At 36.5% G+C, this 17538-nt stretch overlaps 3 protein-coding genes across 3 annotated transcripts; 1 reads left to right on the forward strand and 2 right to left on the reverse strand.

Moving 5' to 3' along the window:
- Window positions 1-987: 987 nt before the first annotated feature.
- prdx3 (peroxiredoxin 3) lies at window positions 988-5916 on the reverse strand. Its single transcript, XM_056265524.1, has 7 exons — window positions 5817-5916; window positions 5169-5286; window positions 4940-5081; window positions 4557-4692; window positions 4203-4306; window positions 3872-4037; window positions 988-1311 (listed from the first exon to the last, which is right to left on the reverse strand). The coding sequence occupies exons 1-7, from the start codon at window positions 5850-5852 to the stop codon at window positions 1261-1263; spliced, it is 753 nt and encodes a 250-aa protein (XP_056121499.1). The 5' UTR covers window positions 5853-5916; the 3' UTR covers window positions 988-1260.
- A 605-nt stretch (window positions 5917-6521) lies between these two features.
- Window positions 6522-11026, forward strand: sfxn4 (sideroflexin 4). Its single transcript, XM_056265523.1, has 14 exons — window positions 6522-6607; window positions 6722-6787; window positions 6989-7051; window positions 7154-7180; window positions 7683-7737; window positions 7882-7907; window positions 8031-8084; window positions 8164-8226; window positions 8405-8473; window positions 8876-8966; window positions 9103-9218; window positions 10494-10579; window positions 10671-10788; window positions 10903-11026. The coding sequence occupies exons 1-14, from the start codon at window positions 6569-6571 to the stop codon at window positions 10978-10980; spliced, it is 951 nt and encodes a 316-aa protein (XP_056121498.1). The 5' UTR covers window positions 6522-6568; the 3' UTR covers window positions 10981-11026.
- A 1800-nt stretch (window positions 11027-12826) lies between these two features.
- On the reverse strand, window positions 12827-16493 carry dennd10 (DENN domain containing 10). Its single transcript, XM_056265522.1, has 9 exons — window positions 16242-16493; window positions 15729-15925; window positions 15047-15126; window positions 14690-14838; window positions 14349-14460; window positions 13818-13918; window positions 13621-13728; window positions 13448-13542; window positions 12827-13294 (listed from the first exon to the last, which is right to left on the reverse strand). The coding sequence occupies exons 1-9, from the start codon at window positions 16279-16281 to the stop codon at window positions 13127-13129; spliced, it is 1050 nt and encodes a 349-aa protein (XP_056121497.1). The 5' UTR covers window positions 16282-16493; the 3' UTR covers window positions 12827-13126.
- Between the last annotated feature and the right edge of the window lie 1045 nt (window positions 16494-17538).

Genomic DNA, 17538 nt, shown 5'->3' on the forward strand with positions numbered 1-17538 from the left:
TCAAAGTATTGCTGTATCGTTATTGTACAGTACCTTTTAGCAAGGACTGCAGTGAACGGCCCTTGAATCCTGTCTCCCTGTCTTTGAACAATAATATAAAGCAGGATTTCTCAACCTTTTTAGTAACAAATGCATCGTTTTAAACTCTTGCACTTACAAATGACAATTATTTGTTTTAACAAAAATTATGAACTCTACCATATCCTAGGATCATTGTTTTGCTGAGATACTTACAGGTACACTATGTAACTTTTTTGTTCAAAATTAACATAAATGATTTAACAAATGAACATTATTAAATTAATCAATACATCATCAATCCTTCTTCCAAAACGTGCTTTTTGTCTTACCCTGATTCACTATTTATATTAGAAGTATTTATATTTTAGTCCTGATGGGATGTTTTTTGTGGAAAATTGCGTATATACACGTCACTTTGTCATGTCTGTAAATAGAAAAACGTTGCTTCGGCTATTTGACGTGGGAGAGGGGGGAAAAAGCAGAACAGAGGAGAGTGCTGGCAAAAAGAGAACATGACAGCTCATAATAAAATGAGAATCAACACTTGGCTTTTCGGAGATGACAAGAACAGAGGGATTTGAAATGTTGTAAAAGCATGGAGATGGCGTTTTTGCTACTCAACATGATGTGAGTAAGGTATTTTAGTTAATAGATAAAATGCCATATGTAGCTCTCTAACAGAGTTCATTGTAAAGCAGTATCTATTGCAAAGGCTCATTCGTCTGCACAGTCACACAGAGCCGAAGCACAGCTAAAACAATGTTTTCCCCTGAAATGCACGCAGTTTTTTTTTTAAACTGCTAGAGAGCCAAAAGTTACATAGTGTACCTTTAAGGTATAATATTCTTTGAAAGCTGGCATGAAATCAAAATTGACCCTATTTATTTTCTTAATAATGCATGTTACTGGTTTGTTAACAGTTCATCCATGCATTTATTTTTATAAAAAAAATTTGACCACACAATATTTAAATGTCAACATTTCTTTGCTTATGTCAGAGAGTGAAGCACTTTGGATAGAAAGCATGTGCTATGGCAAAGAGACAAATTTAACAGAGCAGTTTTTAATAGGACATCTTAACAACATAAATCAAAACAGATTACACTCCCAATTAACTGCCAACATACTGATACATGATGTCTATAAATAATTATATTTATTTTGGATATGGATTATGAACTTGTTTCAGTTAAGTGCTAAGATCTGCAGGATCAGTCAGTACCAGTAGTTTTAGGGTTTTCAGTTGACTTTCTCAAAGTATTCCTTCGAGCCATCTGGAGTCGGCTTAATCTAAAATAAAAAAAATGTCAATTACATAATTTAAGTCAAAAGCAACAAACCTTACATTTCACACTATTATCTATGGTCATGATGACAGACCTGCGTAGTTCACATCTGGCCAAATACTACCCATTTACAATAATTAATGGACAAGTTTGCTGATTTTCAACCAGCTTTGTATTGTTACAGTGTCTGTAGTATATGTAAATGAACTATGCATACTTTTTCCTTCACGTAACCAGTACCCAGATCTATAATACATCTATAATGATAAATAAACGGAGATCTGGATGCAGAAAACATGAAGAAAGAGTTCATTTATGTATACTACTGACATTGTAACAGCAAACTTGTCCTTTAACTGCTTTAAAACTGTACACATTTAAAAAATGGTTTGATTTACTGGTTAAAGGTAAGGGTAGGCAATGTTTTTCATAAACACTTATTTTACTGGTTGAAACTCTTCACATGCTGATAACAATCAATAATAAAAGTGGTCTAAATATTAAATATCTTCTGTGGAAGTCTCAGGAGGACCAAAACATTTTCATCCAATGAATCATTGCATTCGGTCGGAATACAATAATAAGATGTTCTTCCTGCCGGTCAACATACAGTAGGCCTATGTGCAGGGGTTAAAGTGAAAAAAATTCCTGAGCCTGAACTTTTTTGGGGGGGGGGGGGCTTGTAGATGAACTTATCTTCAATGGCACCATTTATTTTCAAGTATTACAGCTGTATCTTAATGCCGTCTTTTTATGAATGAAAGCCAGTATCACTCATATCTACTGATGTCTCGATGAAAATGATTTCCGCCAAAATTTTAAACATTAGGCTTCAAAAAATATAAAAACCTTTAATTTAAGTGAACTTAAAACAATCCTCACTTAAACCCATAATAAATGTCATTTACCTGTACCATACAGAAATTGAATAAGGTTATAAAACAGTCCGCACATACATTTTAAATGAAATATAGATTAATCCTTATCAAAGCTACAAGCGTTCTTTAGTCGAGGGCAGTTAGTAATTTTCTCTGTTCTTTAGGTTAACTTTACTGACAGACAGAATTAATGGCTCCTGTCACTTTAAAATCTGTCGCTGCTGACAGGATCTCACGCATCTCATTCTCTCACTACTATTTACTTCCATTTAAGATTGTATTTAACTCATTTAAGACTGTTCTTGTGAGGATACTCGACAAAACTGACATTTTGGCATAAATGTGTGTGTTATTGTTCGTTCAAGCGCGAAAGAGAACTCGATACTGGCGCGCGTCTTTCTGTGCTTCTCGTGTGTGTGTGTGTGTGTGTGTGTGTGTGCGCGTGCGTCAGGAGGACATTCACTGAAAGCGCGTTCTCTTTTGTCTTGTCGCTCTCGCACATGAGTGGTTTAAAGCATTTGCGTGAATAAGAGCGTGATCATAACCCTAGCTAAAGGATGACTGAAAGAATGGATGCAGCGTTAATTGCTTAAATATTTTAACACAGCTGGACAAAAATGATTCGCATGCGAAAATAATAATTTTTTCCTCACGGCCGCACGCCGGAGATCCGGCACGGTGCCGGAATACTTTAAGCCCTGTATGTGTTTCCATACCTCCGCACACCCTGCTCTCGCGGACATCACACGTCACCGAGTGCCGCAAACAAACAGTAGCCGCCTTTTAGATTTCCTCCTGAACCAAAACAATGAGCTTATGCTGTGTTCACACCATAAATACCGTAATTAGGAGATGGCAACCCGTGACATTCTACTCGGGGTGGTTCACGTCCTCAGACTCGGATTTATGCATTTTTATGGCAACGCCGAAATGAATCCGCAACGGTCAGGTGGTACAAGTTAGCACTTTTTAAGTTGTTTACGTTCATTATTATTGTAATGTTATGTGCTTTGAGACATGAGGTAATTTAACTCTTGTCTCTTGTGACACTTTACAGACTGCTCTGGCTGTGCACGTTCATGTTTTGGAGGAGGAGTGGGTTTGGAGACGCTCTGAAGGGAGGGTGGGATCTTATGCTTTCAAAGTTAGCTTGCGAGTGAGGTTTACTCGCACAGCGACTACTAACTGGCCTCCGTTACACTCACCCCCCTAAACCTCACTCCCATCCGGGTCACGGCACCAATGTAACCCCTCCACCCGGGTCCTACTCGCCCCGCTCTGTGCGGGCCTCGAACCCGGGTCTCTGGTGTGAGAGTCAGGCGCTCTAACAAGGAGGCTAAAGACTGCAGCCTCTAGCGTCTGTCGCTAGAGCGCCTATTGAGATCAGAGGAGTGAGGTTTACTCGCACAGCGACTACTAGCCGTTACACTAGCCTCTCCGAAATTGCCAACCCTACCTTTAAATCTAGCTGGTTTAAGGAGTTGATGTACTATTTACATATACTAGCAACATTGTAACAATACAACACTGGTTTTAAAAAATCCTGTGTACAAATTTACCAAAAGTATCACTTACCCATTCAGAAGTTGAGGTATTTCAATTTTTAGAAGTCTTTTATGCACCAACCACATATTATGCAGTGTAATCATATCGTTCTTTGACACCAGTAAAACAGTAAAAGCTTACCGTGGGTGACTTTGGGGTCCAGCTGGCAGGACAGACTTCACCATGGGTTTCCACAAACTGGAAGGCCTTGACCAGACGGATGGTTTCCTCAACAGAACGTCCAACCGGCAGGTCATTTACACTCATGTGTCGGATCACTCCATTGGGATCAATAATGAAAAGACCCCTATAATGTGAAACATCATTTAGTGATGGATAATTTGCTAAAAAAGGCAAACTATCCAGCTTAGCAATGCATGAAAACAAACATACAGATACAGGAAATAAAACAAATGTTTGAGAATGTCTAAAATAAAGTAATCCAAGTACATGATTGATTAAATGACGTTACCTTAAAGCAATTCCAGGACCCTCAAGCAGGACCCCATAGTCTCTGGACACTTGCTTTGTGAGATCAGCCAACAGAGGAATGTGGATTTTCCCTAATCCTCCACTCTAGACAAACCAGACGTTAGTTGGCAAGCTTAACATTTGGCATGAATTTGATGCTAGTTTCCCAATCCCTTGATGCTATTTAGAGAACTGAGAATGTATAAACCGTAATGTGCACAATGTCAATCGTTGCACTGTCTGAACAGCCTGTATACGCTGTGTATGTTTAATTTCAGTCAACTAATCAATAGGGCCTGGTAAACAATGCAAAGTGACAACTGTATTTAGCTGCAGTGTGTACATAAGTATAAACCTTTCTCGGGGTGTTGGTCCAAGCCAGGTGGGTAAAGTGAGAGTCCACAGAAACACCGACTACTTGACAGTTTACATCACGAAACTCATTGGCTTTGTCACTGAAGGCGATGATCTCTGTGGGGCAAACAAAAGTGCTGCCGAGTGGGCAGAAAAAAAAGCAGCATTAAAAACAACAGTATATCGTTTAATCAATAATCCTAGAATGATGTAGAAATGTAATTACAATTGAGATATAAATAATGAGACAATCTTATGCATGAGTGAACGCTGTATTTCCACACTCCATAAAGGTTATTTAAAAATTATTAGTGTACTACACCAATGAACTTCCGTTAAATTGTTCCAGTTTATTGTGAAGAAAATGTACAATGAAAAACTTACAAATCTAGTGGGTAAAAGAAAAGGACCAGGTATTTGCCCTTGAAGTCTTCTAGGCTGATCTCCTTGAACTCTCCATTGAGAACAGCAGTGCCTTTGAAATGTGGGGCCTGTTGAGTGACTGATGGGGCCCATCTTGCAGTGGCTGATATTTACAAACATGCATGATAGATTAGCAAAGATAATACTATATTTAATTAAGGGCAAAAACTCAAACTCTTATAAGACTTACTGATTGAGAAGCAAGCTTTTTGTGCAGCAATGCAAGCAAGGGATTGTGGGGCCCTGATCACTGATGGTCCATTGTGAGGGACCAAGACATTCAGTCCATTAACTGCAGCTCTTCTTGCCTGTTGTGAAAAGGAGGGAGATAACGTTACACGAAAGAGTCGTTACACAAGTAAGTTAACTTATCGCTTTTCAACAGATAGCACCATCCCCTAACATCGTGCACATCGCGTACAAATATCTCAAACTATAAAGTCCTGCTTAATAAGAGGCGCTTTTCCACGAACACTGTAAAGTTACACTTAGGTAAACACATTTGTAGTGAGATTAGGTTTGTTTCAATTCTTTCATCTAACATAAATTGGATAATTTTCACGTTAGGTTAAAAATACATCAAGTAATTAAAAACAAAAAGATCTGCACAAGCTACATGTAACAATTGTTTATGTATTCTCCTGACAGGTATTTGACAGTGTACATTGTATAAGCTGTTTAAAGGTTAAATACCGTGAAACGTATCTGCTGACCAAACGACGACTAACAGAGTTTAACCAAATTACACTTGAACCTAAATGTAATTCAGCACTTGTTTCTCGTAATAATGTTTCGCAGCAGAAATCTTTTTTTATCGCTACTGCTAAATGAAACTTACAGAAGTCCTGAGAAGTCTCCCGATGGTGGCTGCCATCTTGCTAATGTGCTCAATGAATGCAGAGCGCAATAAAACACCTTGAGCATCAAAGTTGCGCACTAATTTTGCATTAGTTGCGCAGCACACGCACACCGATACAAGAAGTTGCTTAAATAATTGTTTAATAATACAAATATATAATAGATAAATTGGTGCCGACTGATAACTATAAAATCATGTAAAGCCTGACATAATAAATAAAAGTCCGAAAAATCTATTTTATAGGCTATAAGGTTTGCATACAGTGTCGTGTGGAAGATTGTGTACAAAACTTTTTTCAGCAAAGCCTAAACATGTTGATAATTTTGCCATATAAATTCATGTATCAAATATAAGATTTGTAGGGTTTATTATTCAAAACAAAGAAGTATTTAATTGAAATGGAATTAATTGAATTATTTAATAGGCAATTATGTGTCAAATAACAATACTTTCTGTCTTTTAACTTATATTTGATGGCTCTTTTACGGTGTTAGTGAAAAATTTGTCTTGGCCATAGACAGTAACAGTCTACTCTTGACGCGCTCCCTTTTTTTTCTTTCTTGACGCGCTCCCTGATCATGCCGGAGTGTAATTGGATGATGCCTGAGCACGTGACATGCGGAAGCGTCGCAGACTTTTAAGTATGTCTCATCTGCGTGACCTACACAAGTTAAGCTTTGTAAAATGAAATGAATTGATAATGCTTGTAGAGCCGTCATTAAAAAGCTAAAATGGACCCCAACTTGCAGTACTGGCAAACCAATGGACAGGTACTTTCTTGAATCTGTGTGTCGTTTAAAAATCACGTTTTGATTTATATTTGTCTTGTTCGTGAAAATGATGATATCAGCGACAAATAAATAAATAAATGAATCATTTTGCAGTCTTTTCTGAGCAGACTGCGTCTCTGGTTTAACATCCTTGACCCTCGTTATGTGTTGTCATCACAGGTGAGAACCAGCAGCATAATCAGCACATGTACATACTGTAACATCACATCAGTACTGTCAATTGCTTCTTATAGAATGCCTATATGAACAGTATCTCACGCAATATACAGGATGAAAAGAACGTTATGATATTTGTCCCTTACATATAACATTGTTTACATTTAATAGATGACAACATACATAATATGAATTTTCCTTTAGGCTGAAATTGAGGAGGCCCGGATACTTCTTCAGAAAGAGGGAAATAAACAGAGAAATGAAAAAGTAGGCTGCACAATATGTTTATTAATTAATTAATTAATTAATTCATTCATTCATTCATTCATTCATTCATTCATTTATAACACTATTCCTATCTCTTTCTAGGTTGCTAATGCCTGGTTACTGTCTCTTGTAAGTGAATGAATTTACATTTTTCAAGTAAACATGACAAACAAGTATAGATATTCACTGATTCTTCAGACACAGGACAAAAGAGGCTACAGAATTGAAATAATACATTATTTTGTATCAATATGTTCACTTCACATATTTTTAGTGTGATCTCTTGCTTCTTCTATTGTTTCACAAATGATAATGTGTATGTGAATGTGTAAAGAGTGCTCTGTGGATCACTTCAAAATGGAAATGTTTAAAAGTAATAGAGTACTTTTATGGTTTGATAGAGTTTTAGAGGCGGGAATTGATTGGATGGTTGAGGTTTGCTATTACTGTAATCTCATGTCGTCCCACCCTCGTGCTGAAAAACATGCCATCAGAGGGATATTATTTTGATTAAAGACTATGAGGACAAATACATTTTTAAAAGATAATAATGTGCACGGATAAATCATTTTTTGATTTCATGGTGACTTTAACATTTTTTGTCAATAATGTTGTTATACATTTTTTTTAGTCTTCTGTCCATGCTGATACTGGAGCTGTAATCTCACCAGTGTTTCGTCCTCAAGGTATAATAACACACTTGAGGTTTTGTGTTTTCTGTAATTTTGCTTTAGAGATATTTATTCATTTGTGTGAAGCAATTTGCATTCATTTGAATTGAAAATGTTCTTTTGCTTCTCTGATGACATCTACTTCTTGTTTGTTTTCAGGTTTTCTACCTATATCTGCTCCCTTGGTGAGTTTTTAATTTCAGAATGTGCTTACAATGTACTGGAGATGAGCAGCTTAAAATGTAAATTAGTGAGTTGTGAGTTTTTATAATCCACAAATGAATATACACATATTTTTGTTTCCACAGGTTGTTGCAAGTTTAATACCCCACAAAGGCATTAAACATGCTTTGTTTTGGCAAGTAAGTACATTATACATTTATGTCTTCATTTTAGTTTTTTCTTATCAACTATACATTTTTGTGACAGTTTTTGCTATAGTTTTTGCTTCAGGCATACTGTGCAGGATTCAACCATTCTAACAGAAATGCAACAGCAACTAAGGTAAAGAATTATATTTTAAATCAAATTAAAAACTGCTTTGCTTAGCAAACTATTTTAACCACAGTGTTAAATCCCAGGACGTATTTTCTTTTCTTTTGTGTAAGTGAGTAATAATAATAATAAGAGTGTTCTGATACAGGATTTGAATTGTTATATTTATTTAACTTTTTTTGCCTAGGATAACACAACATCAATGAAGCAGACAATTCTTATGGTTGGAACAGTTTCCTACTCAACATTTGCAGGGGTACGAGACATTTTTGTCACTGTCCTGTTTTCTCAGTCAATAAACCATATTCATCTGATGATTTTATGTTTGGAAAATTGTTGACACAGGTGTGTGAAACTCATGAAACCTGTCAAGGTTCAAGGGTCATGTCCGGGTAATATTTCACCCCCTGAAATTTAAAAGAAAGAAAAAAGATTATATTTAGTTTACAGAAAATTAAGCCTAATTTAGCACCATTCAGATTTTGAGCATTATTATTATTATTTTAATAATACACATTATTGTGTATGACAATTAGGCACACGGTTTCTCTAAATTTTAGTTTTTTTCGACACATCATTTGTTGTATTTTAATAGTACAGATAAATATTTTCTTTTGATTTTGGGGTGAAATGTGACCTGCATATGCTCTCTTTCCAGGCTCTTCCACAGATTATACTCCAGCGTTTTAGACTCTTCAGTGCTGTGATTGAGACCTTCTGTAGATCCGTGTTACCTATTCCTCTCTCAGGTAAGAACACCAATGTATATACACACAATACACCTTGCATAGTTACTCCATTTCATACATATTCCTGATCTAAAGTCTGCATTCTAGTGTCATAATAATACCATTGAAGGGTTTTGAGTCAAACGTGGTTTTCTAGCCTGTCTAGCTGCATTCAGTGTAATGGTGGTGAGAAGTGAAGAGTCCGACAATGGAATACAAGTGTTTGATTCTAATGGGAATGCTGTCGGAGTCTCAAAGGAAGCTGGTTCCAAGGTGAGACTGCAACAAAACCTTATTCCACCAAAGCTCCTTATCATTAAATTACTTAAATATATACTGATGAGCCAAAACATGACCAGTCACAGGTGAAGTGAATATCATTGATCATCTACTAACAAGGCCACATATTAAGGTCTGGGCAGATTAGATGGTAAGCAAACAATCAGTTCTCATTATCAATGTGTTGGATGCAGGAGAAATGGGTAGGAACTAGGAATAAAGAATTTGATGAGGGCTAAATTGTTATGACAAGGCGACTGGGTCAGAGTATCTTAAAAAATTCAAGGCTGGTGTGTTGCTCCTGGTCAGCAGTGGTGAGAATTTACTAACAGTGGCCAGAGGAGGGACAAACCACAAACAGGGTGTTGGGCGCCCTGGGCTCATCGCTGTGTGAGGGCAACGAAGGCTATCCCATCTAGTCTGGGCCAACAGAAGGTCTACTGTGCCACAAGTCACACAAAATTCGAATGATGTTTGCACTCTGCTGCGGATGGGACTGTGTAGCCGCAGACCAATCAGAGTGCCTATGATGACCCGAGCGTCAGAACTGGATCGCCTTGGGAAGGTCGCCGATGAGTCCCATTTTCTTTTACATCACGTGGCTGTGTACATGTGCACCGTTTACTTGGGGAAGTGATTGGACCAGGATACACTGTGGGATGATGACAACCTGGTGGAGGGAGTGTGGTGCTCTGGGGAATATTCTGCTGGGAAACCCTGGGTCTGGCCATTCACGTGGACGTAAATTTAACACATGCCACATACCTAAGCATCGTTTCAGACCAGGTACACCCCTTCATGACAATGGTGTTCCCCAGTGGAAGTGGCCTCTTTTAGCAGGATAATGCACCCTGCCCCACTGCACACATTTTTCTGGATTGGTTTGAGGAACATGATGAAGAATTCATGGTGTAGCCCTGGCCTCCAAATTCCCCAGATCTTAATCCAATTGAGCATCTGTGGGATGTGCTGGACCAACAAGTTCAAGCCACAACAGCTCCACCTCGCAACCTACAGGACTTAAAGGATCTGCTGCTAACATCTTGGTGCCAGATACTACAAGACATCTTCAAGAGTCTTGTAGAGTCCATGCCTCAGCAAGTTGGCGCTGTTTTGGCAGCACGTGGATGACCAACAGCATATTATGCAGGTGGTCATAATGTTTTGTCTCATCTGTGTATATTCTTCACATGTAATTGGTATTCGATGATGTCTCACATCTAATCATTCATGGATCATTTGGTTTCTACCATCATGTTTTGGTCTTAGGCCATAAAGGAAACAGCCATCTCAAGAGCGGCTCTCTTTGGCACCACTGCAGCTGCTCCCAGTTTTCTGCTGGCTCTCCTTAAAAGGTACAAGTCAAAACCATTTGCTTTCTGTTTTACAATTTGATTCTTAAAAGTTTTGATTGTCTAAATATGAAATCTTCTGTCAATGTTTCAGGGCAAAGTTTGTCCAAAGAAACCCCATGATAATCGCTCCTGTTCGGCATGTCAGTACTGCCATTATTTTTGGCCTGATGATTCCTGTGTCCTTTAGTCTTTTTCCACAGTTTGGCAAGGTAACACACATTAGATAACTGATGTTTGTTAAATGTTAATGCTGATTCATTATATACATTTACCATTTTATTTTGTAAATAAATTCAGACAAGCAACCTATTTTTTGTTTGCAGATAAAGAGGGAGAATTTAGAAGAGGAGTTTCAGTCACTTGAAAGTAATGGGGAACTGTTTTACCACAGAGGACTGTAATGTTGCTATTGAAAACTTGCTTATTTGAGGGCGACTGTTTGCTGACATGAAATGACAATGGAAACAATATAGAATATACTAAAAGTTCACTGCATTTCAACAAAAATTCTAAATGGTGTACATTAGAAGTATTAAAAACATGCACTCTTTTTTCCAAAGGATTTATTTAATTCTGTACTACTGCTTAATGACCACATTAAGAAGTACAGCTGTACAGGTTTGAATTCATATGAATTTAATAGCTAAATTCACTGCATTGAAATGGATTTGACTAAATAATAACACTTAAACAATTATACCTGTCCCTCACTCTGTTTGTTAGTGTCAATAAAGTTTCTGTCGCCACTCATGTATACTTTTTTTTGTATATTTAATGATCACACATGCATTTAAAAAAGTATCCAAGGAAACAGCATTTTACAACTCTCTGAAAATTATCACAATGTTTAAGAAATTAGAGATTAACAGTTTAAACATCCTCTTTTTTCAGTATATATTGCACACAACACATTATCAGAAAATCTTCTATGATCTATTATTTAGGCAGAGGATAGCCCTTGATAACAAGGGGTTTTCAGATTAAAGGGATAGTTCATCCAAAAATGAACATTCTGTCAGTAATTACTCACCCTCATGTTGGTCTAACCCCGTAAGACTTTCGTTCATCTTCGGAACACAAATAAGATATTTTTGATGAAATCTGAGAGCTGGATCACTCCTCCAGAGGCTTCTATTGTGATTGAAACCTGCCGGCCTAGAAAGTTAGTAAAAACATCGTTAAAATAGTCCAAGTGACTAAAGTGGCTCAACCTTAAGTTTATCAAGCGACGAATACTTTTTGTGCGCCAAAAAACTAAAATAATGACTTTATTCAACTATTCATTTTCTTCTGTGGGTCTTTGAGTGAGTTCACGTAGTGTAACAGTGCAGCGCTTCTGGGCTGTACGTCAGAACGTAGGCTCACTTTTGGCCAGCATCACACGCATCATACACATGACCAGCGTCGGCCAATAGTGAGCCTACGTTCTGCGCTGTTACACTACATGAACTCCCTCAGAGGCCCACACAGTAGAAAATGAATAATTGAATAAAATCGTTGATTTTTATTATTTTTTTGCACACAAAAATTATTCTCGTCGCTTGATGAACTTAAGGTTGAGCCACTGTAGTCACTTGGACTATTTTAACGATAGTTTTTACTAACTTTCTGGGCCGGCAGGTTTTAATTACAATAGAAGCCTATGGAGGAGTGAGACAGCTCTCAGATTTAATCAAAAATATATTAATTTGTGTTCCGAAGCTGAACGAAAGTCTTACGGGGTTAGACCAACATGAGGGTGAGTAATTACTGACAGAATTTTCATTTTTGGGTGAATTAAACCTTTAATAAGGAGATTAAACATAAAACATATAAAGGAATGCTCAAGTCAATATTATATGGAAATGCAAAATGTGGGAACAAACTTCCATCCCACAGGAATGACTTTGTATATTTAAATTAGAGTATATAATCATAAAAAGTACTCTTACAGGAATACACCTACAGATTGTTAATTAACATCCTGACTTTATGATTAGGTTTTGGCACTCAATAGTTCAGTAAAAAAGTTTTCAGTGGCTTTACATTCTGAATTTAATGGGACCCTCTAGAGCAATTCAATTTGTTTAACTGAACAATTACTATAACAGTATTATTATTTTACAGCTAAACAAATGTTAGGCATTAACTAGGCAACCGTCAGCCCTTTGATATTGGTGTGCAATTAAGAAATATTATAAAATTTCTAACAACCTGCCAATACCTTGAAAATACTTTCAGAGATATAAATATAAATTGTTCATTGGCTCAAGATCTAAATACTACCAAAAAGGTTTGATTAATAATAATTATTTACCTCAAACCTGTGTTATTACTTAGAAATGTCACATTCAACATTCGTAATTGCACCCATCATGTTATAGCTATGTGTTGTACTTCTATATCTTTATATTGTCCCAATAAAACTTATTTTCCCATTTACAACCCTGATATTAGAGATTATCCAAATGTTACAATTCATTTTGTGAATGATTCCACTTTGAAAGGCAAGTTCCTATCTCAGTGATTATTGTGAGGCATGCCAGTTGGACAGGATGCACTGATTGGTCAAATCTTCAAGAGTTGCTCAGCTGCAGCTAAGTGGAAGAGGAAGTTTTCAGTCGCTGGAGGGTAATGCCGCTGCTTCAGAGTCTCCAAAGTCAATTTGGAGTTGTCTGCTTCATCAGCAAGAGACATCAGATTACTGAGGATTTCTTTAGTTTTTACTGAAATATCCTGGAAACAGATTGAAAAAAAAAGGGTTGGATTAAATCTACAGTGTTGCAGGATTTCCAAGTCTTGTAAAATTGAAATGCTTCAAAAGTAGATTGTGCTACAGCTATATGACGTTTCTTTGCTAATACTTAGGACCTTCTTCTTATTACTTGCCTTAATAACCTGTGCATCTGTGCGATCAGTGTCCTCTGCAGCCTGGACAATGAAGTTGCCGATCTCTTTATGAAGTTTTCCCATAGCCATTGCCTCTGAAAAAACAAGGCATGGTAAGTGGTACATGACAATTCTACTTAGTCTCTATCAATCTGTAAAGCAAAATTTCTCACCTTTGGCATTTTGTGAGACCGTGATCTCACTGTCTGGTAGATTTACATACACATCAAACAGGTCTGATCGGTCTCTGACTTCAGCATCGACAAACCCTGCAACATACCCTACAGAGATAGTGAATAAGATCCATAAACATTGCAAGAGTGATAACAATAAATCTAGTTTTGGGAGAAGGACCTGTTTTCCCTCGTACCTGTACACAGCTTGAGGTTTTCCAGCTCATTATTATCCAGATGAACAAAAGGCTGGAGTATGGACCAGTCTTTTCTATGCCATACTAGGCCAGGAAGAGCTCTGGTTTTAAAAAGAAAAACACATTTACCACTTCCAGCCTTTTTAATGCATGACGGTTATCGTTAACATGCTCAAAAGTTTGGGGTCAGTACGATTTATTTTGGTTTTCTTCTTGAAATAAATTAATCAATCAATCTATGAGACCCCAATGGTTGACCGTTTATCCTTACATGATGTGCAGAAAGAAAGAAATAGAACCATAAGCACCTGCTGCTCTTTGTTACAGCACCACAGGACATAAACACTAAGATACTTAAATTCAATGTGACATGCAGTTTTCAACCTATTTTACTTCCATACTCTGACATTTCTAGTTTGAATTAATGTACATCAATGAATCATGCACAATGCGATTAGGAATGTACATAGTCAACTTTGATTTCATGTTAACTTAATGATCATGTTGTGCAATGAAAATGTCCATGGTTACCTTGTGAACTCCAGCAGCGCCTCAATCCGTGGGTGATAGACCACCACTCTTTTTTTCAGCATTAGTGCTGTGTAAAGGATGATGGTCTCCATACCAAATTGTGACACAACATCTAAAATAAAGATAAAAAAAATATAGCAAACTGGATACCATACATAAATGTCTTACAGAATTGAGATGCTTTCTTGAAAGATTTCTCAAATAACAACCATGAAGCCAATTGGACCAAATGGCTATGGTACCAAAAGTAAGTAAACATCAGATGATTTTAGCAGTTAATTTTTTTTTGCTTCATGTTGCCATAAGTGCTTGTAATGTTTATTTAAAGGTGCACCCCTAACCTTTTAAGGAGCCACCCAGGTAGGCCTTCCTGACGTCATAATCTTTGATAAGGAAGGAACCGTTCTCATCACTCTGGCATATCCCTTTGGTCAGAACAGCAATGTAGCCTTCCATCATCTTCACAGGACTTCCATGTTTAATATACATCCTGAGCAAAAACAATGTTAAAGATGCAACATCACAAACACACAAAAACTTGGTGTATGTCCTTAGAAATGATTTAATGACAAACAAAAGATGCTTAATGAAAGTAATAATGCTAAATGACCAATTATTGAAACTCAAAACAAAAATCTACACTCAAGTGGGAACCTCTACTTTGCGCACTAAATGGTTTTTACTTAAATTAAACCTACCTGTACAGAACTCTACTGAATGCAGCATATTTTTCAGGGTTGAAGTCCTTAGCTGTGACAACTATTGAGAAATGTGTCACCTTTGAATGAAATTGAGCAGTCAGTTAGCAAGCCGGCATGATTCTGATCATTTATTTAGATTAAAAATAAGTACCATCTGTCTACAAAGCATTCAGCACTTACGGTGAAAAGCATGTAATGAGACATACTAAGCTGTCAGATTTGTCACAAAAGAAGTTATAATTGCAATATATTATAGCATATAATATAGCAGTGCTTCTCCAAGGCCCCTTATTGTCCACAACAATATTCAAACAATATATACCCCTACCCCTAGTTTTGTTTTTTAAAAATATATAAAGGTTTTACAAGATTGGGAAAAGTTTTTAAAGGAAACAAACAGTTGTTGAGAGGGTAAATATTAGTGCTGACAAATCGATTAATCGCATCTAACATAACAGTTTGTGTTTACATAATATGTGTGTGTTTGTATATTTTTAAATTTATATATATAGGTGTTTGTGTGTGCATAACTGTCTATATGAAGAAAGAAAGTCATTCATTCAGGTTTGGAATGACATAAAAGTTGGGTAAATGAACAAATTGTTCATTTTTCGTTATTTGAGCACAGGTTTGATAGCTTTCAGGATGGCAGTGGTGTCCTAATTATGAAGTTTGGTACCTTTTTAAGCACAGTTGGCTCCTGAACCTCGACAGTGGTGATGTAGTACCAGGTTCTGCAGTACTGTCCGAATACAAACGTGTGCAGCACCCGATTGTCCAACGTCAGGCAACATTTTCTCAACAGAACCTCTCGCAGATCAGCACCAATGGAAGGATAGCACCAAACCCAAAGCGTGTCTGCATTTACATCTTTCTCTGTGTATGGGGGACAAATTCAATTACTGACGAAGTAATCAACTAAAGGGACAGTTTACCCAAAAATATTCTGTCATATGGCCTTTTTCTTTAGCAGAACACAAAATGAGATGTTAGACTCAGTCACCATTTACTTTCACTGAATCCTTTTTCCAATTTCCACTAAATGAAAGTGAATAGTGACTGACAAAAAAGTGCTGTCACTCTGCCTAACAACTCATTGTGTTTTCTTTAAGTTTTTTTTTTTTTGTGGGGGGTGAACTAATGCATACAATGTACATACAAATGTTATCTTGTCCCGTTATTTTAGTCTTACCAATAAGTCCAAGACTCAGCATCAGGTCAGATGTAGCCATATTCCATTCCTTGTCCACGTTAATCTGTTTCTAATAACTTACGTTAATGATTTGTGAGCAGTTATGTCTACAGCAGTTTGGAAAGCAGATGAAAAGGTTTTTCAGAGCGAACAGACACAACCCATTGTCAAATATGCCGGGACAGTCTATCCAGAAAACAATTAAAATGCCAAAACGGTTCTCCTTTCAAAATAGATGTTACTAGTGTTGAATCCAGAGTTTTCTTTTGATAGCCTAACGTTAGCGTTACGAATTATCAATTAGTTTCTAGTATATCAGTGTAGGTGAATCAGTTGTGGAATTGCAATAATTCCGGCAAGTATGTGTATCAAAGAAATATAAAAATAAAATGAAAACTTATCATGAACAGTGGCTCTCCACTACTGGTCAAGTGACCAACATGCCTTCTTCCGGGTTTTATTTCTCCGAGTTCAACCAAAATATTCAGAAACATACTGCCATCTAGTGTGTTGGTGCGTTTAAAGTTCAAACCATAGACTGTAAAAAAAAATAGGTTCAAACACTATAATAAATCCCAGCAGCATTGAAATAGAAATTATAGTAAACTATAGGCGTACTAAATTATACATTTTCAAATAATCAGAAAATATCACAAAACTAGGAGCAACTATACAGATGTTCCTTCAATGTCCAAATTAAACCTTACTCTTAAAAATTCACCACATGCATAAATATCATTGATTGATTTGAATTGAAGATTTTAGGTAACAAAGAGATTTAATATATCTAGTTCTAACTTTAATTGTGTCCGCTTTTTTAAACATTTATTTTAACAAGAAGAAAGAAGTGTTGTGAAATTTTACTAGTTTCCCTTGTTAAATTTTAAACAAAAGACAGAATTAGAGGTATACATGGCACGAAAAAAAAATCTGTATCATTTATCATTAGCTATGTTGTTCCAAACCTGTAAGACTTTCTTCTGTGAAACATAAAATAAGTTATGTAATGCTTGGCAGGCACATAATAAAAATTGTTCATAGAATAGTTTTAATTAATTAATACTTATACAATATACCATGCAGTATAATTGTTACTATGTGTTATTTAATTTAATTGTCATGCTTTAAAAAAAAATATATTTACTTTTTTTTTTACCCTTAAGTGTTTTGTATCCGATGGGGATACACAAATGTATTGAAAGGTCAAATTCAACAAAGTTCAACAGCCATCTTATGAATAATGTGAATAATGAATAATTTATAATCCTATAAATGTCTACAATAAAAGGCATCCGAT

The sequence above is a fragment of the Rhinichthys klamathensis genome, unplaced genomic scaffold (assembly GCF_029890125.1).
Source record: "Rhinichthys klamathensis goyatoka isolate OS25496 unplaced genomic scaffold, OSU_Roscu_1.1 h1tg000235l_1, whole genome shotgun sequence".
In the NCBI taxonomy this organism is placed as follows: domain Eukaryota; kingdom Metazoa; phylum Chordata; class Actinopteri; order Cypriniformes; family Leuciscidae; genus Rhinichthys; species Rhinichthys klamathensis.

Coding starts and splice junctions, on each gene's coding strand:
- prdx3 (XM_056265524.1), bottom strand. CDS start 5,852: ATGGCAGCCACCATCGGGAGACTTCTCAGGACTTCT. Junction 4,307..4,556: donor GGACCAACACCCCGAGAAAG/GTTTATACTTAT, acceptor TGGTTTGTCTAG/AGTGGAGGATTAGGGAAAAT. Junction 1,312..3,871: donor GGACCCCAAAGTCACCCACG/GTAAGCTTTTAC, acceptor TTTTTATTTTAG/ATTAAGCCGACTCCAGATGG.
- sfxn4 (XM_056265523.1), top strand. CDS start 6,569: ATGGACCCCAACTTGCAGTACTGGCAAACCAATGGACAG. Junction 8,227..8,404: donor GAAATGCAACAGCAACTAAG/GTAAAGAATTAT, acceptor TTTTTTGCCTAG/GATAACACAACATCAATGAA. Junction 10,789..10,902: donor TTTTTCCACAGTTTGGCAAG/GTAACACACATT, acceptor TTTTGTTTGCAG/ATAAAGAGGGAGAATTTAGA.
- dennd10 (XM_056265522.1), bottom strand. CDS start 16,281: ATGGCTACATCTGACCTGATGCTGAGTCTTGGACTTATTG. Junction 14,839..15,046: donor TTCAGTAGAGTTCTGTACAG/GTAGGTTTAATT, acceptor GTTTTTGCTCAG/GATGTATATTAAACATGGAA. Junction 13,295..13,447: donor CAGATGCACAGGTTATTAAG/GCAAGTAATAAG, acceptor ATCTGTTTCCAG/GATATTTCAGTAAAAACTAA.